At 40.9% G+C, this 23,704-nt stretch overlaps 2 protein-coding genes across 5 annotated transcripts; both read left to right on the forward strand.

Annotated features, from left to right (window-relative positions):
- The first annotated feature begins 39 nt into the window (after positions 1-39).
- Positions 40-8,086, forward strand: frrs1l (ferric-chelate reductase 1-like). 2 transcript variants are annotated; one of them, XM_086039191.1, is made up of 6 exons: positions 40-255; positions 3,987-4,184; positions 5,295-5,379; positions 5,488-5,626; positions 6,851-7,097; positions 7,169-8,086. In XM_086039191.1, exons 2-6 carry the CDS (start codon positions 3,992-3,994, stop codon positions 7,339-7,341), a joined length of 837 nt encoding a protein of 278 aa, XP_085895317.1. In that variant the 5' UTR covers positions 40-255; positions 3,987-3,991; the 3' UTR covers positions 7,342-8,086. The 2 variants fall into 2 exon arrangements, with proteins under 2 accessions (XP_085895317.1, XP_085895315.1); XM_086039189.1 differs by lacking the exon at positions 40-255 and having other exon boundaries at positions 286-4,184; positions 7,169-8,084.
- A 1,100-nt stretch (positions 8,087-9,186) lies between these two features.
- Positions 9,187-22,803, forward strand: tmem245 (transmembrane protein 245). 3 transcript variants are annotated; one of them, XM_086037292.1, is made up of 18 exons: positions 9,187-9,817; positions 10,670-10,787; positions 10,884-10,979; positions 11,742-11,849; positions 11,946-12,149; positions 12,219-12,388; positions 13,826-13,849; positions 15,078-15,182; positions 15,275-15,357; positions 15,446-15,536; positions 16,412-16,510; positions 16,589-16,720; positions 16,798-16,920; positions 17,002-17,147; positions 18,507-18,607; positions 18,703-18,877; positions 19,836-20,030; positions 20,132-22,803. In XM_086037292.1, exons 1-18 carry the CDS (start codon positions 9,218-9,220, stop codon positions 20,178-20,180), a joined length of 2,619 nt encoding a protein of 872 aa, XP_085893418.1. In that variant the 5' UTR covers positions 9,187-9,217; the 3' UTR covers positions 20,181-22,803. The 3 variants fall into 3 exon arrangements, with proteins under 3 accessions (XP_085893418.1, XP_085893419.1, XP_085893420.1); XM_086037293.1 differs by lacking the exon at positions 13,826-13,849; XM_086037294.1 differs by lacking the exons at positions 18,507-18,607; positions 18,703-18,877; positions 19,836-20,030; positions 20,132-22,803 and adding an exon at positions 18,156-18,302.
- The last annotated feature ends 901 nt before the right edge of the window (positions 22,804-23,704 follow it).

Below are 23,704 nucleotides of genomic sequence, written 5' to 3' on the forward strand. Positions count from 1 at the left end.
GGGCATGCCAATAGCGCTCATTGTCCTGCGTGATGAAAGCGAGCCCTGACACATCCTAAATGAAGGCCCGAGGCTTGGAAGGCCCCGCGGCTGGATCACAGGCCTGCCTCATGACTACCGGAGGGCTTGGCAGGAGACGGAAGAAATAGCTGCGAGTCGAGTCAATAAGTGAGCTCTTCTCGCTCCTGTCTGACGCTCAGTGAAGAGGGAGGACACCATTTGATTTAGTCTCTGAGCCACATGGAAGAAACAAAGGTCTGAGTCTTCATCTCCTTACAGGGACAGTTTCATATCGCATTAGTATGACATGAAAAGGACTTGTGAAACAACGGTTAATATTGTTGAAAGTTGGAAGCGCATATGACTTAAACGCACATGGACAACGTGGTCAAAGGTTCGGGTTGAGACACTTGGAAGGTATTAAAAGAGCTAATTGAGATGCTAAAATGCCCAAATAATAGCCGTGAAATCCCTGAACTAAGGTATTGTTAAAACCAATTAATAATAATAATAATAAATCAACACATACAACATGGTGTGTATGCGCCGAGTGTTCTTCCACAGTGACATCAACTTATTGGTCTGGCATTCATATTACAATATTTTCCAGTCTATGTGAATGGGCATTATTTGTGTTTGTCTATCCATTTGTTTGGATTAGTTTAGTTTAGTTCAGGGGTCATCAACCTTTTTGAAACTGATTACCGGTAGTCATTAAGTAACAATACAGGAAGGATAAATCAATATGCAACGAATATACTATAAATTGAAATATATATATATATATATATATATATATATACTAGTTTCCCAGGAAGTCACACAGTTCCATCAGTGATGAACTAGTTTTAGAACAGGCCAACGAGCTTCTCATTTGGCCTTCTGATAGCACCATGTCGGTGAACCCTGGTTTGATGATTCTTTTTTTAAAATAGAGTAGTAGTGGTAGTCATTAGTAAAATAGTGTGTTTTATATTTGACATTTATATCGTAACAACCAATTATTTGTTAAGAATTACAGCCTTTTGAAAATAAAATACAAAGTCTTCTCATACAAAGTACAAGTTTCAATGTACATGAAAAACAATAGAAAAAAAGGAGCAAAGAAAATCATTTGACATAGAATTTTTGTTTTATTTATAACATGCCTTGCCATCACCCAGCAATTCTGCCCTGGGCGACCGCATGTAATACACATGCCTTAAACCCCCACTGCTTGGTTCAATCAAGGTTAGGAAACATTGCTCAAAACACTTTTCGTGTTTCGTGTACAAACGTAGTTCCCAGAGCTTGGCACTTTACAATTTCCCGGTCCATTTATCGCCTGAGCTGGGGTGCCCTTCCGCCGTCCCTTTATCCGCCGCTTTGTCCTGTCGGAACAAATTGTAATCGCCTGTAGGTCGGTCCACCTAGCATTTTAAACTGGCTTCCGTTTGCGTTTCCGTCCACAAACTTCGACCAACTTTCACTCATAATTCAGATTTTTCCCGTTTTTCACCTCCATATCCCCCTGTTTTTCATGGAAAACATATATTGAATGTTTATCAGCCTTTTTTTGTTTTTAAGATTTTGGGAGGTTGGTAAAGGGGAAAATTATGTATTGACTTACGTATTTACTTATTTTCAAAGTAATCAAGGGCTAACTCAGTGTGGTTGCAGGCCGCATAGTTGCCCATCCCTGGTATAAGTTGTGCGAGGAGATGACGGCTGCAAGGCGTCCAGTCAAAGCAGTCCGTGTATTTGAATGGATTTGACTGCTATTGTTGTGCTGTCACAGAGTTGTCTGTCAGGCCCAGGAGACATGCCGCTGACATTTAGCAGGTCCACCACCACCTCATTGTCTAGCTGCCTATTTCTCTCTCTCTCTCTCTCTCTCTCTCTCTCTCTCTCTCTCTCTCTCTCTCTCTCTCTCTCTCTCTCTGTCACTCCTTCACTGTGACGTGATGTGCAAGGAAAGGTGTGTGAGCAGTTGTGTTAATGAGTGGCCCTTTAAGGCTATTAAGTTGAGATTGGTTCGCCCGGAGTTCCTCATTATAAGCATTGCCCTTACACAGAATGTTAATTGGGTGGCCGGTGTTTAAGGGGTAGGGGTGGTTATTTGTAGACGTAATAGAATGGTAAACAAATTATATTTTAATGGATTGGGAAAAAACATCAGGCTTTGATCAACTCAGTTGGCATCTGTGGCGTCAGGTGATAATAGGGGGGAAAACATACGTCATACATGTATGTGGGGGTGTAATGTTAAAGTAGTTTACATAGACCTAGTTGTAAATCTTAAGTGTCTGTAGGGTAGACCTTAAGTGTCACTTCAGTGTGACACTAGCGCTACCTGCAGGATAGGAGCTGAACTGTGCTTCACCTTGTTAAAATAAAAAAAATAAAATAAAAAATGGAAAAAGGCGATAATGGCGGACAATTTGGAACATTCTTTAATGTAATCCTTCAGCTAAAGAGTACTTTATTTTTGGAACAAACCAGTTACATACATTTTCCTACCAAATAAACATGATAAATACAAGTAAAAACACAAGTAACATTTAAATTAATCAATATTCCAAATTATTCTTATATTATATATTTTTAATTACTTACATGAATTAAATTTCCATGTAATGTTGGATCAAGATTCCCATACCTGTGATGCAAATGACTCGTAGGCATAGACTTTAATGCAGTTTTTTTCCTCATGAAATGTTAAGTTGACAAGAAAAACAAAACGAAACAAAACACAACAAAATGTACTAAATGAGTGTATCCGAGGGCCAGAGATTATATATCAAAATGTTGCCTAACTCGTTAATAAAGTTTCTGAATGTCATCAGCTGTTTTTTTTCTTAAGAATTAACAGTAACATTTTGCTTGTACATAAAAAACAGATATATCACAGTTGTTAAAGTTTAGTATAAAATTAAAAGCAGCGCGTACCCGTGGCAGGTTTTTTAAAAGGTGGATTTATGCCGCCATCATGCGGAGGAACTTTGAACAACAGCATAGACTGTTGACGTTTGCCAAAAAGTAACATTTTAAAACCATCTATTGTTGTTACTACAATGAGTCATACATTTTAGAAATACATATGTTTACGTGAAATAAAAATGTACATAGTACGTACATAATATAGTTCAATATTTAATAACATATATGACAAATTACAACGTACTCATATATAATTCGTGTACACAGTGGTATTACGGTATTAGTATTGGTGTTGTAAATATGTAGGTTTTATATTAGTACTTATTTTTGTTAAGTAGGGATTTCAATAACTGAGTACCACTTTCTCATCCACTGTAAATTTATTTTTACCACACACACACACACACACACACACACACACACACACACACACACACACACACACCCAATCCCAACATACACAGCTATCGGTGTGATGCAGTGCTATCTACACTACTGCAAACAGAAATACTGTATACACATTTGTATCTCCTATATTTTAACAATTTATATAAAATGTTCAACTATTATGTGACACATTACACAAGCTGTAAGAAATACAGTAATAAACATCCGATGCAAATTTATTATATAAAAAAAAAATCTTTTCATTTAAAATGAAAAAAAAAACGTGTTCGGGATGACGTATCTCCTCCTCGTTGGAGGCCATGTTTGATGGAGCGAAAATGGACCAAACCATTTCATCTCGACGACCGACGTCCTCACACACTAAGAAAAATACGATCCAAGCATTCACTATCGCCGATGGACATCGAGCTCTCTGTGATTCCGAAAATTCTTGTGTGTGTATTTGACATCGAGATTACAAATCCGGCTAATTTACCTTTGGATTAGCCTCTCAGGGACCTCCATTATCCCCCTAATGATCGTGATCTAGCTAATAAACATCCATTGACAACGAGGAGACGATGAAGATGGACACCTGCAACGGGATTCCAACAAAAACGAGGCTCCGCTCTGATTTATGACCGCTTTTGAACTCCAGTTATTTTTTTTCAAATCTAAAGCGACCATGATTTTTGCGCTGTGGCCGCTGTTGATGCACGTCAGCGGATGGCGGGGGGTCGCGCCGAGTCCGACCGACGAGGGAGCACTGCGGGCCGGCCACGGGGACCACGGGGAGCCGGGCCACCAGGAGCACCACAAGGACTCGTACAGCACCTTCGCCTCCGAGTTCTTGGAGTCCAGATATCTCTCTGATGACGGTGAGTATCCTTACCTCACCTCGCCTTTAGAACAACGTAGATGTGTGCATAGCAGAGAACGGTCTTTCAGCACCCAGGCCAGCTCCCGTAAGGGTGGAACCCCCAGCCCCCATTTCTGCATGTATGTAAATGTAAATAAATGCGTAGTGACGTGGACGGTGGCCGAGAAGTATCTGTAAACAAATTTGTAAACGTTAGATGTAAAGAGAGGAGGGCTGTCAATGTTGCATTGATTGAACATAAGTTCAATCATCACAATGGATTTGAAATCAATTTAAAATGTGCGTTTTCTTGGAGTAACTTTGGGGAATGCCTTTTGTGAAAATAGATAAGCGGTAGTTAATGGATAGATGGATAGAAGTGCTTTGAAATAGTTGTACTGTAATTCCTAAGTGATAAATGCCACATTTCTGTAAAACATCTTGGATTAAAGCTGCAAGTTAACACTTCATTCAAATCTTGACTGTTTTATTTTCCATTCAAACTTTGGCAGTTTTATTTCAAATCCTTTGTGGTGGTGCAACAAAAAAGTGCTTGAATATTGGAAAATAATTTTAAAAAACAACTCTTAAATAATGATTCAACTCAACTTTATTAATAGAGCACTTTAGAAACGATCACAGTTACATACAAAGTGCTGTACATGAAGTAAGAAACGAGACATATTAAAACAAGGACAGTTAAAACAAATTAATAACATAGAACAGGAAAACCTTTAAGTAATTCCAAGTCTCATGCTGAATCGAAAGCCAAAAAAAGAAAGTGTTTTAAAGATGGACACAAGCTGGCCTAACGTTAAAGGGGAGCTCATTCCAAAGGGACGGATTTATTCAATTAAAATGTGTTGCGCATGAAAGGTAAATAAAATTGTACCTACATAAAATTCTTAAAAGATAAAATATAAATGTATTGAATGTAAAATTCAAATACAAATGAACTGTACCGTAAACAGCGATTCCTTCAAGCATCACCAGAGGGATCTTGCGTTTAATCTTAACTTTTGTTTTCTATTTACTTCACTGTACAGTTTATGTTCGTCAGTGTGTGTTTGTGTGACACTTTGGTTGTCATAACAATTTTACACAAAAAGCTGATGGAGCATATTTGTAGGTTATCCTTTTCCCACTGCGCCACCAGTGGACCCCTTTGCCAAAATCAAAGTCACTGACTGTGGCGCGACCAAAGGATGCATCAGGTAAGAGCAAGCATGTGTCTTTTTTTATTTTCATTCTCCAATAATCATACAATACACCCCCTTTAAAAATGTACACAGTATGTAACTTTTAATGCCTGATGTGTTTAGGTATGGAAAGCCTGGGTGCGATGCGGAGACATGTGACTACTTCCTGAGTTACCGTCGCATCGGGACGGATGTGGAGTACGAGATGAGCGCTGACACTGACGGCTGGGTGGCCGTAGGGTTCTCCTCTGACAAAAAAATGGTGAGGAACGTACTTTCTTACTGTTCTCAAGTCAGTTCTTGACAAGTTTGTAGAGATGTACTTTCACTTTCCAATTACTCCCTTGTTTTTTACTTCCACTACATTGTTTCAAGTAAAACAAAGTAGCTGGCTGTATTTACCATGTTGCACGTATATTTAAAAATGTGGCCAATTAAATGCAAAGACAATGGACCATACAATGCATTAAAATCAACATTACAGATTAGAAAATGTAATTGAGGTTAAGATGTAGCATTACTTTTGATTTGGTTGTTTTTTCAAATGTTTTTTTTCAACATAACACCAACACAATATGGTTGGGGTAGCTCAGGTCAAATCAGTGCATATGTGGGACATTATCATTTGACAATGTTTTACTGAATTTTCAATGGTATAAAAGTCAACAAATGTCAAACCAACAATCATAATTGGATACTTGATGTGGAAGGGGCTAAAGTTCAGATTTATACAGGATTTTGGTGGCAAATTTCCTCAATCTTAACTTTTTTTAAGAGTATGCAACACGATACACGATTTGTTTTTATAAGTCTTTCTCTCATCCAGTAAACATTTTTACATGGTGAATCAACTTTCTGCGTTTCTGGTTTCATATTAAAGCAATAATCCTACAGAAACTTCGCAATAATTTTCCCCCCAGATCATTTATTATTCATTTTACCCAGAATTATATGTGAAATTAAACCACCTCCTTCTTTTTTTAAATTCCTGAGCAAGAACGCTACTGTTTTTGTTTGTTTGTTTTTCTTGCATTTTTTTCACATCTGTTATCCTGCATTGTGTGGCTGGGGCAAGTAGGGTAAAATACATAGTGGATATAAAAAGTCTACACACCCTTGTTCAAATGCCACGTTTTTGAGATATAAGAGTTGAGACCAAAATAAATCATTTCAAAGCTTTTTACACATTGATGTCATCTATAACCTGTAAAACTCAATTTCAAAATCCATCTTTTCGAGAAGGCAAACAAAAATAAACAACTGAGATCATGTGGTTGCTCAAGTGTGCACACCCTCATAACTGGGATTGAGCTGTGTTAACCAACCACTTTCAAACCCACGTTAAATGGCAGTTAGCAGACCCAATGCCACCATTCAGAGTGCCTCTGGTTAACCCCACATAAAGTTCAGATGTTATAACAAGGCATTTCCTGACATTTTCTGACCTCTTCCTCATCGTCTCACTAATAACTGATCACGTTCTCAGGGAGGCGACGATGTCATGGGCTGCGTCCACGACGACAACGGCCGCGTGCGCATCCATCACTTCTACAACGTAGGCCAGTGGGCCAAGGAGATCAAGAGGAACCCCGCCAGAGACGAGGAGGGCATCTTCGAGAACAACCGCGTGACCTGTCGTTTCAAGCGGCCGCTCTACGTGCCGCGAGATGAGACGCTCGTGGACCTTCACCTCTCGTGGTACTACCTGTTTGCCTGGGGGCCAGCCATACAAGGTGAGTTTTGACCTTTTATGGTACTATGTGTCTTTGTCGCCATCTCATCATCAACGTCTCTTGTCGTCCAGGCTCCATCACTCGACACGACATTGACAGTCCGCCGGTGAGCGACCGCATGGTCAGTATTTACAAATACGAGGACATCTTCATGCCTTCCACAGCCTACCAGACCTTCAACTCACCCCTCTGCCTACTGCTCATAGTAGCCCTCACCTTTTACTTGCTGATGGGAACACCATGACGGCGGAGGTGGACGGACAAGATGTAGCAGCAATAAAACAAGATGCCACTACTGTACTTGTGCTTTGCACACACACTATATTAGACATTTTCAAACAAAGTATATCTATGTAGTGTAACTCACAGTATACTTTAGGGGAGTCATATGCTGCTGCCAATCAAAAGTAACTAATTCAAAAGTTTCACACAGGACAGTTATTTTCAGTTATTGCTCATGCCAGTAGATAAATTCGCAGCATGTGCTTGGAAATAATTGCCGTGCGGACCATAAAATGAGCAGATGGCAGATATTTACTGGCTCATGATTAACTTGACTGAAGGACAAAAAAAAAAAGAACCAATAACAGCCTGCATCATTTTTTACGTGACCACTTTTTTTTTTGCCAAATGTCACCGAAAAGGTGATTTGACAAATTGTTAGAAGCATATTTTTTTTTCAATCCATGTATGACACTTGCGCTTTGTATGCACATCTAACTGTTTCATACTTTAAATTGTATTTTGTTTACCCATTGGGTTGGTGCAACGGTATGGTAGTATGAGATACTAATTGCAATAACTTAAGAGTTTGTTGTACAATTTCTATATGGCTGGGTATATTCAATAAAATAAAATTATTTTTGATTCATGATACAATTTTAATCCCTAATGGAGGATTCAATTTCAGGGATTAAAATTTGTATAATAAATAAATCATGTCTTTCACATCAATATACTGTACTACATACAGTGGTACAAATATATTAATTCAAATAAAATATTACAAAAATGAAAATGTGTTGTCAGTAGCCTGGCCCTGTTAGTTCCTCCCTTCTAGCATTATGCTTGTGATACCAGACCTACATTTAACATTACAGTATTATAAATTCTGAAACATAATACATGGATGGATGTGGTGGTGGTAGGAAGAAGCGTACATTGATGTGACATGATGCGACCAGACTGTAAAATCGCAAGTAAATCACACACCGAGACTCACAAGGAAGAAGTGGATTGGCCTGGCTGCTATCGCTATGTTATAATACAAAGAGGAACCAGGCGAGAAATAATGGAAAGTGGATATTTGACAGGTTTTTGGTAATAATCACCTCATTTATTGACAGCATAGTGCGGCAAAGACATAGTCGAATATTATTGTAAAACACTACATACAGTGGACCCTGCATACAGTATTAACAGTTTGCCATTTGCAGTTCACCTATAATACATTATGCAGATTTTGGTGGGGAAATCTCCCATATTTGATGTAAGTGCTTGTTTCATCACAGTTTTTTGATCCTATACCCTGCTTATTCGCATTTTTTTCCAGATTTTTTTTTTCATGTCAGTTAATGAGTGCCAATTATTTGTGGGCTTTTGCTATTATGTTTGAGCCGGTCCCTATTCCCCGCAAATAGTGATTCCAAACATACAATACAATACAATACAATACAATTTTATTTATACAGCGCATTTCATAACAGCTAGAGCTGTACCAAAGCACTTTACAAAACAATAAATAATAAACAATAAAAAAGACATAATACTGTAGGCTCTATTTCGTTGTAGAAGTCCACACTGCAATAGTTCAGTCACACCCAGTCGTGTTGCTTAGTATGCGGCGGACACTGGTAGGGATGACAAAGCAAAAAAAAAGACAAAACGTAATTGAACGTGTTAACGCCCTTGCTGTGCTGCTTCAAGTACAAATATAATTATAATAATATACAAACAATAATACACATTACAACTCAGGGGTGGTTAAAATGTCTAACAAAAATGAGCGCAGCATGAGCTTCTTCGCTAAACTACGTTTCCCGTGGTGCCCTTCGTCATCGTTACGTCACGCGTTATCCTTTCACACGCGGCGAGTGCCAACAGACTAGATTGGGGTAAACATGGCCGACGAGGAGGACTCGTCACAGGACCCTGCCGCGGGTGCTGCGCCGCGGAGCCCTCACACGGGGCGGCCTCACTCCGTGTCGTTCTCCGAGAGCGTTCAGCCGGCCGTGGGAATGGTTAGCCAGCTGCTAAACCAGCCGTCATCGCTCAAGTTCGACAAAAACATCAAGCAGGCCTTCTACAACACCGGGGCGATGATCTTCGTGGCTATCTGCTGCGGGGCGGCGGTGCTGGTTTACTTCATCCTGGAGGCCTTCCTCCGGCCGCTTCTCTGGGCAGTGCTGTGCGGCACCTTCCTCCACCCCTTCAAGCACTCCCTTGCCCGGCTCGGACGCTCTTGGCTTAGCGGCCTGCAGGACACCGGGACGCCCATCGTGGTGGGTACTCTGCTGGTGCCGGTGTGGTGCGTCAACCACACGGTGGACTTCATGGGGCGGCAGGTGATGGAGAAGCTCCCCCTGCTGCTGGCCATCGGAGCCGGGGCGCCGCTGCTCTACGTCCTCTACCTGTCGTGGAGCGTGGTCGGAATGCAGGTTCTTCTCGGCCACCTGTGGGGGATCATTGCGGCGGGGCTGGACTATTTCCACGCGGTCTGGGTGAGTGGATTGACAATAACAGCTGAGTTCCATCCCTTCCACCCCCCTCCTTCATTGATGATAAAAGACTCGATGGGTGTGGTTGTGAAAATAGGTCAACCAAAACAGTCTGGCTCCGCTTACATTGCCTTGGGTAGAGAAAGCATTGACATTTGTCGCATTATGTCCAGTATATTATACAAGGTGTGGCAGCAAAGTTGCATGACTGATGTCACGAAGGATATACTAGTCTGGACTGTATTTCAGAACCAAACTACAAAGTACAAGTTTTCCCCTTAAAAAGAATCCGCCTGAAGTCTAACACGCTTTTTCACATTCCCATTTTTCCAGCGTTCTCGTTATGTTACTGTATGTCATGCATGTCTCCAAAATGGGTCCTCTTGACCCCTAGGTGATTGATCTCGGGAAAGAGGAATAAGACAGGTCGGTTGGAAAGTTGTTTTAGCACGGCAACGTTGTTCTCAACCAGGAATTGTCAGATGCTCAGGGCATTGTGAAGGGCTTGTCGTCAAGGTGAAGAAGCCACGAGTTGCTACGCCACAACTCTCACCTCTTCACTTGTACTGAATGAAGCAAATGGAATAGGATCTGTTTGTAGACACCAATCGTGGAACTTTTCTGACACCCTATATACACACTAGTCTCAAAAAGTAAGGGATATTTGTCTTTCGGGTAAAATAAAAAATAAATAAAATAAAAATGTACTCTAACCTTAGCAGCTGAACTTAATTTGACCTCCTCTAAACTTTTAAATGTCTGACTGACACCAGCATTTTGGAAAACATGCCTAAGAGTAAGTACCGACGACATTCTGACCCATGTGCCAAACAATCCTTTGTTGCGTGGTGACAGGTTTGCACCGTGGTCATCGGCTATTTGTTGGCAGTCTGCTTTAAATGGAGTCCCCACACTGAAGGCTACCTGAGGTCCGCCGCCCTGCCCGTGTGGACCGCTCTGCTTTTCTACATTGGTGAGTACGAGTAACATGAGAAAGTCCCCTCGTATTTTTAGTACACCGGGTGCATTCGGTCTGACCCTCGGGGCTTTCAAATGTTGTTTCATCCAGTGTCTTTGATGGGCTCGTGGAGGGTTCCTTTGTTCGTGGTGGTGTTGCTGCTGCTCATTGTGGGCTCCCAAGAGAAGCCTCCTGTTCCTGGCAGAGGTGAGGCTTGTGAATGGGCACTCATGAATGGGCTTTGTGTGTCTGACTTGGCCCTGCTGTCAATAATCAAAAATGCTGACTATTGTATTGTAATGTTATGTATTGACTGCCAGTAGACAGCTGCTGGTTCTTTTATTAAGCAAAATACATCTGTAATAAGTACACTACCCTTAATGCGGAAATCAACCCAAACATGTATTTTTTTCTCAAGAATATGTTCCCGGCAGGCCCACTAGTTGAAACGCAGCATTCGGATTGATATTGCGTTTGTGGAATATAAGTTAAGCAGCAAAATCCACCCGTTTTTAGCCATCGCAGGGGGCGGCCATTTTGTCACTTCTGTCGACTGAAAATGACATCACAACTATTCAGGGCTCGGGTAACGGCCAATCACGGCTCAGCTTCAGAAAACAGGTCAGCTGTGATTGGTTGTTACCTGAGCCCTGAGCGTCTGTGATGTCATTTTCAGTTGACAGAAATGACACAATGGCCGCCCCAGAGATGGCTAGAAGCGAGTGGATTAACTCTTATTCCACAAACGCAATATTTATCAGAATGCCTTGTTTCAACTAGTGGGCTTGCATGAAGCATATTCTTTAAAAAAAAAAAAAAAAAACATGTTTGGGTTGACTTTGCTCTTTAAATTAGCTAATGAAACTGTTAGAAGCAATCACTAACCTCGCGCTACTGTTTCATTGCGGACTTGTGAGGATTCTTGTCAGGATTTAAAAAAATTTTTTTTCTGTTATATGAACACTTAAGGAGAGCTGTCTGGGCAGGTGTTGTCATTCGCCGCCAACACTATTTACATGGCCATTGCCTGTGGCAGCCTACAGTCCAAAACGGAGCCCAGCGAAGGATTCGCCACAGGTGAGGATTTTCTTTTCTTCTTCCCTTTATTGAATCGCTAGTAAAGAGCGTTACAAAAGGCCACTTGCTGTTTCTCTTAACATGCATCAACACAAGATGGCGGCAGCGACTCAGTGGACAACCTCCCCGCCACGCCAGGGTTCCCTCAGAGCTCTCGAAAAGTACCGCCCGCTCTCTTCCAGAAGAAGTCCTCCCACAAAGCCAGCGACATCTACTTCATCCTCCTGGCGTGGGCCATAGTCCTGGTCCAGATCTGGCTCAACTTGTGGGTCCTGCAGCTCCTGCCCATCCCCGTGGCCGGTAACATGCGCCCTGGCGTTCCGTACTTTGCCTCTCAGATGTACGCCTCACACCTGTGTTGATATGTAGTGTGGGTCATGAAGAAGGTGGTGGTGCATTTTGGCCTGAAGAGTTTTGCGGCGAGGACTTTGAGCTCGTGGTGGGCCGTGCTGGAGAAGTTCGGGCGGGAGCGAGAAGAGGCTCTGCTGCCGGGTCCGATCAAAGGCCTGGCGCAGTTTTTGCTGCGTGTTGACACAAAGGTAACATTTGGCCGAATGATTGCGTGGTCGTGTCCTCACGAGCATGGGTGGATTTTGAAAACGGTCCGCGCAAAAGTGGCGTTTATGGCTCCGTGAGCACTGCTACAGCCGTGCATTTGCTATTTTATTCTGCTGTGCATCATATTGTACAGGAATGATATTTAGGAGTAATAAATCCACTTCAGTAGCAGGCCACAACCACATATGTGCTTTTTTTTTTTTTTTATTGTGGCTTTTCTGAACATGACTTTCTTCCAGCTCTTGATCTTGATATTTGAAGTAAGACAATTTTCTCTGCACAAATGCTTTTTACAGGGAGGACTACTTGATCGGTCCACAGGGAAATGTTACTTTGAACGTTAAGTCAAATGGCTTTCACATTACCAGTTTCTATTCACGCGTCACTTTCTTTTTGTTTCCTGTCAATACTGCAGTTCATTTGGAGGTGGAACTAATTGTCCCCAGCTTAAGACCATGCTGAGGTGTCATTTGTTGTGTGTTTTATTAACCCATTAAGGACTAAAGCACCCGTCTCAACAGCTCCCCAAAACCTAAGATCGCCTTTGGAATGACCCTTGACTTGTGGCTTTCATACAGGCAGAATTTATTATTATTTAATGTTTCAACCGAAGATGTAAAGATAACGTGTCAGTGCAAGAGAAGCACTATTTTAATTTTAAAAAAAATCGAGTGGTAATTACCATCCTCTATTCTGTTACAAAGACGTCGATATCGTAATTGTCTACAAACCATATCATATCATGTTCGACCGGTTCCACTGGTCGTGCGCGTCGTCACGTGTATGTTGTGATGCATTAAATTGGCTAAGAGATGGAGAATTGGATTAAGAAAAGACACCGACGTATCCGCCCTCCCGGCTTTAAAGGTTGAATGACGCAACGGCTCTAGTGGTAGAAATGCGGTTATGCGCTCCCATCCTTAATGGGTTAATATTTACTTTCTGCATGGGGAGGGGAGGGCGTGTAATTAAGGGGAGATATTTGTTTACATGTACAGCATACTTTAAATTAGCGCTTTGTGTCCTATTAATCTGAGGCCGCTATTTGAGTACAGTATTTTATTCAAGGACATTGGAGTGGAGCACTTCAACTTCTGTTAACAACTCATTCACTGCCATTGACGAATTTATTTGTCTTTTCACAGTCCAGCCATTCAATCCCAGCAGCGTATTTATATTTTTTTCAATTTTTTTTCAAACGTTGAGTGTAAAAGACGGTCTGAAAATGTCTGGCAGTGAATGAGTAAAAAGTCACCAGCCCACCAGTCACCCTGTACTTTTAACTCTTTGCTTGCCACGTGCCCGCACCCAAACACAGGTGTTATGTTGTGTTGTGTTGCACGTGGGGGAGGGGGGATGCTCCTGCACAAATCTTTCCAATAACAATCTTCCCAATGTCTCTTTGTCTCTTCTCCAAGCTGTGGCATTGGCTTAACAAGCAGGTAATGTCTTGGTGATGAGAGAGGCCGTCAGCTAAGTGTGCGTGTGGATGAACAAAAGAGGGGGGAAAAAAAAAAAGCCTGCACCATATATTTGATGCAAATGAGCGCGCGAGAGAGAGAAGTCACATGCCGGCTTTAACTCTTTCATGACCTTCTCCTCCTCTTGAGTTCCTGCTTTTAGATTTCCTGCTTTTAGATTTTAGTTTGTCCTCACAGGAAGATTCAGTCGAGGCTGATGGGACTTTTTTTTTCTTCTTTGCTTTGGGCTGGTTCCGCCGCTGCTTCTGCATCTTATCTGTGATGTTTTTGGCTTTGAGTGTGTGTGGCTTATGCAGAGCTTAATTCAGCAGAGGGCAGCGCTGCTGAAGAATGTATGCATTCGTCGGTTTTCTTTTTTTTTTTTTCCTCAACTCACCTCACACAAAGCAGTTTGGCAGATAGTGAATTGAAATATTCCTCAAAAAAGAGCCTTTTAAGATCTTTATTGCCACTCCCTGTTGGAAGTTTAACAAAGACAATTACATTTACATATGTATGTAAAGCACACGTCACATGATCAAACTCCGAAAACAGGCGAGCTGTTATTAGTCCCTAGCTGAGCTATGAGAAACTGTGATGTCATTTTTAGTGGCAAAATGGCCGCTCCGCGAGTTGGATGAAAATGGGTGAATTTTGCGCAATATCAATCAGAATTCCGTGTTCGGATTAGTGGGGGCGCATAGAACATATTGTAAAGAAAAATGGTGACTTGATTTCCACAGCACAGAGCAACACAGTTACCGACAAAAAAATAAATAACAAATAGAGAAGTAAGCGCATTAAAATGTAAGAAGGGTGTGATGAAACCTATACAATATTATACAGCATTTATTTACATTATTGCACTGCTAAGTACACACAATATTTAGTACAGTCATGTTTTATGTTCAGTTTGGCTATACAAACACATGGCAATGTTTACGATGACCAAATACACCTTTATAAGCTTTTGTTTCTTGCACATCATGTTGAAGTGCAATAATGTGTGTGTGCTTTTGTGTGTGTGTGTGTGTTTTTTTTTTTTTTTTTTTAATTTTGGCTCCTTGAACAGTGAATTCAGGTGACTTTTTTCAAATGCAAAGCGGCTACATTGGAAGGACACTGTGTTTTGAACCCTTTCACTGCCTGCCTCGCTTCTTATTTGCCACTCTTCCTTTTGCCCCCCCCCCCCCGTGTGTCGTCCACGCAGATGGTGGTGTGGCTTGAGCGCTCTCTGGATAAAATCATCAGCATCTTCATCATCATCCTCCTGGTCGCAGGGACCCTCCTCATGGGGCTGCTCCTCACAGCCATGGTATGAAACCCCCCCCCCCCCACAAAATCTCCATAGTACGGCACCTCATTTCTGGATTATGAGTGATATTCTCTCGGTCGAATTTTTCCCAGGTTCACCACGAAAGCGCTCACATCATTGACGTGACCGGTAATCTCATTAACGAGACGGTCTCCAACCACCCGGAGTGGGCAAAGTAGGGCAGCCATCTTGTTCTTTCCGATTCCACATGTGCCGATTGGACGTGGAAACGACCTTCTGTGTTGATCGTTTGTCATGCGCAGCTTGCTGCCAGAAGCCCGCGTGGTCCAGAAGGCTCTGAATTCGGCCGCCACCAACGTCTACGAGCACGGGAGGGAATGGATAACGCAAAAAGTTGGCATTGCACCTTCATGTACATTTCTGTTTACTCGCACTCATGTTGTTTTGTGGCATGGAATGTATCTTGTTTTTTCTGTTATTGTGTAAATGGACTAGGACGAGACTAGCACTGAGACAAATGCTATTGAACATCAAATTACGGTAGATTAGTGAGTGTTAATGTTGGACATGACGCAATCATAGATGCTGTCGTACACCCAAAAAAACAGAACTATTCTAATTTTTCCTCCTTTGCGGCAGTTTATAAGAATTATATGAAATTTTCGGTATTTATGGTTTAGGATTTTTTTTTTTTTATCTGGCAAAAACATTTTTTTTCTCAATATTATACATGATTTTTATTGGACGGTGACAGTACTTGAGGTCACGGACAGGAAGGCAATGAATGTCTTGCCTAACAGATCATTTCTTATTGTTAATGTAAAATTCAATTATCTTGAGATATTTACGTTTTGGTTGTGTGCTGTGAACTATAATCATCCAAATGATAACAAATGTAATATTTCCCTCTGTGTGTCGTGAAACCATACAATCGGCGAGTCTCACGGTTTGAATTGTCTAACAACGCTGAATTAAATGTTCTACGTTTTCCATCATGTAACTCATTGACTGCCGGACATTTTCAGACCCTCTTTTACCCGAACGTTTGAAAAAAAATGGAAAAAAAAATATCAATTAATTTCTGGGATTGAATGGCTGGACTGTGAAAAGACAAATAAATACGTCAATGGCAGTGAATGAGTTAATTAGATGCACCTGTTTATCGGCAGCCACCTGGTGTCACGTTTGCACGATATCATTGGATTGCGATTTAACGTTGTGATGTATTAACCGGCATCGAAGTGTCCGACCGTGTAACGTGTGTGCAGCTTCACAAGATGTTAGGAGACAAGGTGAACCACACTGATGTGATCGAGAAGCAGGTGCTGGAGCTTTGGGACCGACTCTACCACTCCTGGTTTGTCAAGGTAGCGATGAACCTCAGGGGTGGCGGCGTCCCTTGAAAGAGTTTGCCTTCCTGAAAACACAGACGCGCTTGTTCGTAGAACGTGACCCAGTCCGGCCGCTCTCGTGGGCCCAAGTTGAATATTCAGAGAGCAAACAGCTGGTTGGTGGACATCCTGGACTGGAAGGACGTCGCCTCCTTTCTGCAGGAGAATATTGAGACGCTGTGGTCTGTAAGTGGTGTTGAATTTTTGCAACGAAATTTGGGTTTGGTTGCGCAACTAAGATCTGTGATGATGTTTTCTCTCAGATCCTGGAGTCCCTCTGGGTGGTGATGAGCAGGAACGTTGGCCTCCTCGTCTCCACGACCACCACGCTCCTCACCGTTTTGTTTCACAGCGGCACGGCTCTGCTCAACTTTGTCCTCAGCCTGGTACGGAGACGCCGTCCTCGCCCTCGTCCTCCTGCCTTGTGTCTTACGGTGGTGCGCAAATAAATGGTTGCGTAATCTCAGGTGATCTTCTTGACCACGCTGTTCTATCTGCTGAGCTCCAGCGGAGAATACTACAAGCCCGTCAAGTGGGTCATCAGCCTGACCCCCCTTTCACAGCCGGGACCCTCATCCAACATCGTTGGGCAGTCTGTGGAGGAGGCCATCAGGTAGCACACTTTGGGCAAGGAATTACAAAAACAATAACATATGAATATCTCATTTAGCTTCCTATTATCTGTTTGTGACACTATGAGCAATTCATGACGATATGAATATTTTCATACTATATACGGTAGTAGTAGTTGTAATATTATGTATCAGCCATCAACGGCTATTGATGTCAAATATGCATCTTAACTTCAATGTTAATGCTACTAATTATTGTACACTTACTGTTAATTATACAATCCATGGTAATAATAATAAAAAATAATATTTATCATTATTATTTTATTTTTTATTAGTAGCATTAGTGGTGGTATACAGTTTCTGATCTAACGCTACTCACTCTAAAATGAGAAATCTTTTTAATGAATGACTAATCGCCAATATGTATTGCTGTTTTATTACCATAAAATAGAATACATAAGCACACCACATATTTAATATTATTATATTGCTAATGAACTGATATGCATTTATTGTCAGTTTAATTATACATAACAATTGTTGCATGTCTCATAATTGGCCTACCTATATGTATCTATTGCTAATATGATAATGTCATCAAATAGTCTATTGTTTATATTGTTAGTGTGTTTTATTTTAAAAAAAAAACATAATGTGTGTGGGCGCAAGTGTATAATTATAGGCTGTATATTGTTGCCTAATTATGATAACACTGGGGAACAAAATATTTATTGAGTTAGGTCTGACAGCCGTTTTTAATTAATTTTTGTCTGCCGAATCCAAAACTGATCTCAGCTTTCCTTTTTTATGTCCAGTTTTTGAGCTATAGGATCCCCATTTTCTTAAAAAAAACCCAATCTGATAGAAATGTGTATGTATGAAAATAAAACACTAAGATGGAATAGTTACAAGCTTTGAAAACTGAAAAAAAAAAAAGCAGCAATAAATGAAATAGAATTTACACCGGTGTGCCCATTGATCCAAGGTTAAGAGAAAAGCCAGCACCAATCCTCTTAATTCCTACTATGCTCACTTTCTGTTTGCAGATATTGATAGTACTGACCGATTGGGAGCTGCACACACCTCTCAATTGTGACAAGTTGCCACGTAGCTGTAGACGAGTCCAATCGTAATCAGCTCTTCTTACTACAGTCTTACTACAGCTAATCAGTGGAATTTTTCTTATCTGGAGGGTAAGCTGTGGAGAAAAAATGTGATATGTGAGAGACAAACTGCCTGCAATTTTAGAATCAGCATGCCAATTTTGGTTTTAATCATCTTAAGTTAACCGATTTGTTTTCAAATTGTTTCCCAGTGTTATTATTATCAATTATTATGACTATATTTTCGACAATAGTCCTCTGTGTCTGAAGTATGTCTTATATGTGTTTGCACAGAGGGGTGTTTGACGCCTCTCTCAAGATGGCCGCCTTCTACGGCCTGTACACTTGGCTCACTCACACCATCTTCGGTATCAACGTGGTCTTCATTCCTTCAGGTAAGTCTCACGCCAAGTCCAGCCCGTTTTGAATCATTCCATCCCTCGCTCTCCAACCTTCTTTCTCTCTTTCTTTTCCTCCTCCCCTAAAAAAGCCCTGGCCGCCATCTTGGGGGCGGTGCCCTTCCTGGGCACGTACTGGGCCGCTGTGCCCGCCGTGTGCGACCTGTGGCTGGCGCAAGGCGAAGGCGTCAAGGCCTTGCTGCTGCTCGTCTGCCACCTGCTGCCCACCTACTTCGTGGATACTGCCATCTACTCGGACATCTCTGGGTGTGTATCTCAAAAGCTGGACCTTTTATTAGGAACACCTGCACTCATATTCTACACACAGAGTTTTCACTTGGTCAATAAAAGCAAAGCTGTCAGTAAGATGCAGTACTGTTCTATACCCACAATAATTGACATTGTTAACTCATTCACTGCCAATGATGAATTTATTTGTCTTTTCACAGTCCAGCCATTCAATCCCAGGAATTTATTTATATTTTTTTCATTTTTTTTTTTCAAATGTTAGAGTAAAAGAGGGTCTGAAAATGCCTGGCAGTGAATACACTTCTGCTTCAAATAGAGGCCTGTGCTTTTTTTTTAGAAGCAGTTCCCCAAATAATTGCCTGGTGCTCTCATAAATTAAGAACAATTGCCCACTCCCCCCCCCCCTTTTTTTAACTGCAGTGCTGCCTTTAGGTGGTTGTAATTGTGTAACACAAGGTGTCTTTACCACAACACATGAACAATGAACTCCACCTTTCATAGATTCCTCCTTTTTCAGGTCAAGCAAATAACAGTATAACAACCTCTAGTTGTCTGTAAAAGCACCACCGTTGAATAAACACCTGCCCTCAAATAGACATCTACTATTTAGATTTAAAAAGATACAGATTACTTAATTACATCTACTTTGACTGATACCTGACTGACTGAGTGATTTGTTGCAGTGTACATTTTAACAACACTGCACACTTGAATAAATAAATAATACATATAAATACCTCACCTCAAATAAATGCCTACTTGTTATGTTTAAAAAAACATGATGTAGGCTGTAACACTTTCAGACGTTTTATTGACAGGTACAAACAGTCAGGCACACCAGCACAAAATGAAAACACTCGCAAGGGGGAGTAATGTAGCAGATGCTAACACTGAATTACCCGCGTGGCTAAACGGCCTAACTTTGCCAAGAGTTACAGTTAAGGTTGACATGGTGTGTGTGTGTTTGTGGTTTCAGGGGCGGTCACCCCTACCTGACGGGCTTGGCGGTGGCGGGCGGCGCCTACTACCTGGGTCTAGAGGGCGCCATCATCGGGCCCATCCTGCTGTGCATCCTGGTGGTGGCGGCCAACATCTACAGCGCCATGCTGATGAGCCCCAACTCGGCGGCGCCCACGCCCATCCAGGCCGGTTGGCCCCAGCCTGGCAGCAGGTCGTCATCGACACGGCAACCGACACTCTTAAAAAAAAAAAAAAAAAAGGCCGCCGCATTTTTTTAACGTATATTCATTATTCCCCCCCTCCCCCAACCAGGGCTTTCTCTGAGTCTACGCCCTCGGTCCTGAAAAAGAGCAGTGAGTAACGTCACAGCGGCGGAACGTCACCCGGCTTGACGGCTCCTACACATGCGGCTCCGCAGGTCCGGTAAGATGCCGTCGCAGGGAAGGCCGCTCCCGCACGATGCTTCGCTGCGGCATCGCTCGGAGCATTACAGAGCCTGCTGCTGTCAATCAAAAAGATGATACGGATCACGTCGTCTCGTTGCCAAAATAGTTTTTATAACGCCAGCTCTTCAGGGTGAGATGATTTTCTCAACACGTTCCGTACTGCTCACATCGCAATGCACCACAACTTCTTTCCAAAGACGTCCAATGTGGACATTTTTTTGGGTTATGGTTGCTCATGTGTAAGGTTGCAAAGGACCACAACAGTTGGTTAGGGTTAAGAATTACACAAGTTGGATACTTTCCATGACAATTAATGAAAATGAACTGTAAATCTAGAAAAAAATAAATTGTCAAGCGATGACATTTTTTTTAACAAATCGCAAAATTTTCCATAATTGATCGCGATTAATCATATTTTTCAACTACAATTTTTTACCAAGCTTGGAACCGATATTTACTAAAATCTTGGAATCAATGTGGAAACAAAATAAAAGTATATTTCGATTCAAGGACTGTTCTAATAGCTTTCTTTGATCCTTGAATATGATTCTCTTCCTGTAAAATACAACAGTTGAATGATACACTAAAGACGCACAACTGATATAGTATTCGAATTTGGCTGTGAAAAGTGTGCCAATTATTTAGGATTTCTCCAATGAGCCGTCAAGCAACTTTTTAAACCAAAACTACGTGGCTGCACAGTGAGCAGAGGTCAGCTGCTACAGGAAGTAAATAAAACTGAGTTAACTCAGTTAATTTTTTTAGTGCATTAAGAAGTTTAAATTAATCTCATAGTTAATGCTTTAATTTTGACAGCCATAATATATATACACGCACACACGCACACACACACACATTAATTTTAGATGTCAAAAAGTGTTTGCGAGTCCCAGTGTTTTCTTTTCCATGGAAACCCGGTCGAAATGGCTCTTTGAGTGTAAAAGGTTGCTGACCCCTGTTCTAGACTAAGCCTTGCTTAATAGGTTGTGCTTTGGCACCATCTTGTGGTATCTACAGGCAATTTCAATTATTTTTCGGTGGCACAGCAGGGCTGCAGACAAAAATATCTTTTAAATTTTGGGGGATGAAAATAAAAACCCTACAATATAACAATATGTATACAAATTATATATTTTTTAAAATCTCAATTTTGGGTGATTTGTTGGCTGATTTATTTGAACAATGTATAATGCAATGTCTGACCTAGACCTAACATTTTCCAACTGTGTTCCCATCATTGAAAATCCCTGGTATTTTGCAACCCTACTCATGGGTCCATACAAGTAGCGCTGAGTTTGCACAAAAATTTTGCTTTAATAAGAATGCACACGCCTGCTCTCCTTGAACACACTGTCACCGTTTTGTTCTTTTCAAGAAGCAGTAAGGAACTTATTTTCTCTTGGGCCTCCCCTACAGTTGTGACTTTTAATGCCAATTGAAGTGTTACAATTTGCTTTGATCATTTTAGTCCAGCATACAACTCGAAAACACTGACTGAAACATGATGTGTTCTGGTATAACAATTGAGCCACTGACAACTAAAGTGGGCTAACTCCATTTTTTTTAGGCGTTTCCCCCATTCATGTTTTAAGTTTAGTGCAGGAATCGAAGCATATTTTTAAGATAACACTGGTCCAAATCAAGATTGACATGCGGTTTTGTCATGTAAGGGTGCAATCCAATGGATTCTATCTTGAGTGCCTGTTACATTCATAAAACATTGAAAGATTTGCCAGATGTGTAGACTTGGACCACTGTTGCACTTTTAGTGGCAATGGTAGCCACAAAACTTGAACTCGCCCTCCTGCAAAATGACCAAAATGGAGTTAGTCCACTCTAATTCTCAGCTGAACTGATTTGATCACGCTTATTTACTTGTTTTCACTACACTAGCACTTTAAGAGTTCTGTAGTGCTTATGGTAGGGCTGCATGGTATTGGAAAAACATGCGATATGCGATATGGATGTTGACTATAGTCATATTGATATTATTGTGATATTTAACATGTACCTAAATAAATGACATTTTTTTTATCTAATGAAAGAAGTAAAATTTTTTCATGCAGGAAATTAAGCAAGATAATGTGTGCTTAGCGCATTAATTGTAATTCCCTCAGATAATGTCCAACTATTGGATGGCGATGCGCATTTAGGTTTGTATCTGACTGGTCAAATTCAGATAAAAGCATACAATTCCATTTGAAAGTTATTGCATGTCTTTGCAATATGCATATTGTATTGACCATTATCGCGATATCGATATTTTTTCAATATATTGTGCAGCTCTAGTTTATAGCCGCGTAAAGCTTGCCGTGTGATCAGTGGTTAAGTGACGACACAAACATGTATGTGTGATAGATATAGGACATTGGTTGTTTTTTGGAACAAGAGTGTTTTTTGTAGGGTGCATAAACAATACCAGTGTTTACTGTTTTGCATTGTTTTTATTACTACATTACTGTTTGTTTTCCTCAAATACTGGATATGCACTGCCAAATAAACACCACCGTTTGAAATAAACATGGACCTTTAATCAGATCTGTTTTTTTTGTTTGTTTGTTTTTTTACCAAACTTGCTTAAAGTTACGTCATTCATAATATTTTAATACATACATGTAGTAAAGTGACATACAAACATTCACAATCACACCTAGGGCCAATTTAGAGTGTCCAATTAACCTACCATGCATGTTTTTGGAATGTGGGAGGAAACCGGAGTACCCAGAGAAAACCCACATAGGCACGGGCAGAACATGCAAACTCCACACAGGAAGGCCGGGACCAGATTCGAGCCCACGACCTCTGCACTGTGAGGTGGACGTGCTAATGAGTCAACCACCGTGCTGCCATTACTGGTATCACTAAATTGTTAATATCAATAACATTATTAAGATATTTAATATAAGATTAAGAAAATGTGTTATTTCAAAAGTGTTTAATCAGTACACACAAAGTAGTGCTCAACTTCAAAAAGGTTGGTGACCCCAGGAATAGACAAATTATGTCCAATCAATGACAACTCTGTAGTACCTGTTATACTATTTAAAATACTCTTAGACATAATTGTAACACACGCAGTACTATTTATATGAAATTATTCATGTCAAAAATCAGTTTTGCACAACTACAAAAATATACAGTAAACATTCATACAGTATACCGTAATCATAACTAATTTGTATTTTTAATTGGATTTTTTTTCCACATTTGTTGTGTTTTTATATAGTCAACTAATAAGAATCATGCATTTGAATCCAAATCTTACAAATTCTTACCATAAGCTGTCATGGGGACCTTAAAGCATAATTGTTGTCATGGGGAACGATTGTATTGATTTTTTTCAAATGATGAGTGATGAATCTCTGCATGTTTTATATGCAGCAAATGTGACTTACAAAGCCCCATTTTTATTTCATGGTCCCTGTTTGAGACACATGTT

Source organism: Filicampus tigris, chromosome 8 (genome assembly GCF_054856515.1).
Source record: "Filicampus tigris isolate MCC_2025a chromosome 8, RoL_Ftig_1.0, whole genome shotgun sequence".
Classification (NCBI taxonomy): domain Eukaryota; kingdom Metazoa; phylum Chordata; class Actinopteri; order Syngnathiformes; family Syngnathidae; genus Filicampus; species Filicampus tigris.

Coding starts and splice junctions, on each gene's coding strand:
- frrs1l (XM_086039189.1), top strand. CDS start 3,944: ATGACCGCTTTTGAACTCCAGTTATTTTTTTTCAAATCTAAAGCGACC. Junction 5,380..5,487: donor GCGACCAAAGGATGCATCAG/GTAAGAGCAAGC, acceptor TGATGTGTTTAG/GTATGGAAAGCCTGGGTGCG. Junction 7,098..7,168: donor CTGGGGGCCAGCCATACAAG/GTGAGTTTTGAC, acceptor CTTGTCGTCCAG/GCTCCATCACTCGACACGAC.
- tmem245 (XM_086037292.1), top strand. CDS start 9,218: ATGGCCGACGAGGAGGACTCGTCACAGGACCCTGCCGCGGGTGCTGCG. Junction 15,358..15,445: donor AACCACCCGGAGTGGGCAAA/GTAGGGCAGCCA, acceptor TGTCATGCGCAG/CTTGCTGCCAGAAGCCCGCG. Junction 20,031..20,131: donor TGGCCCCAGCCTGGCAGCAG/GTCGTCATCGAC, acceptor TCCCCCAACCAG/GGCTTTCTCTGAGTCTACGC.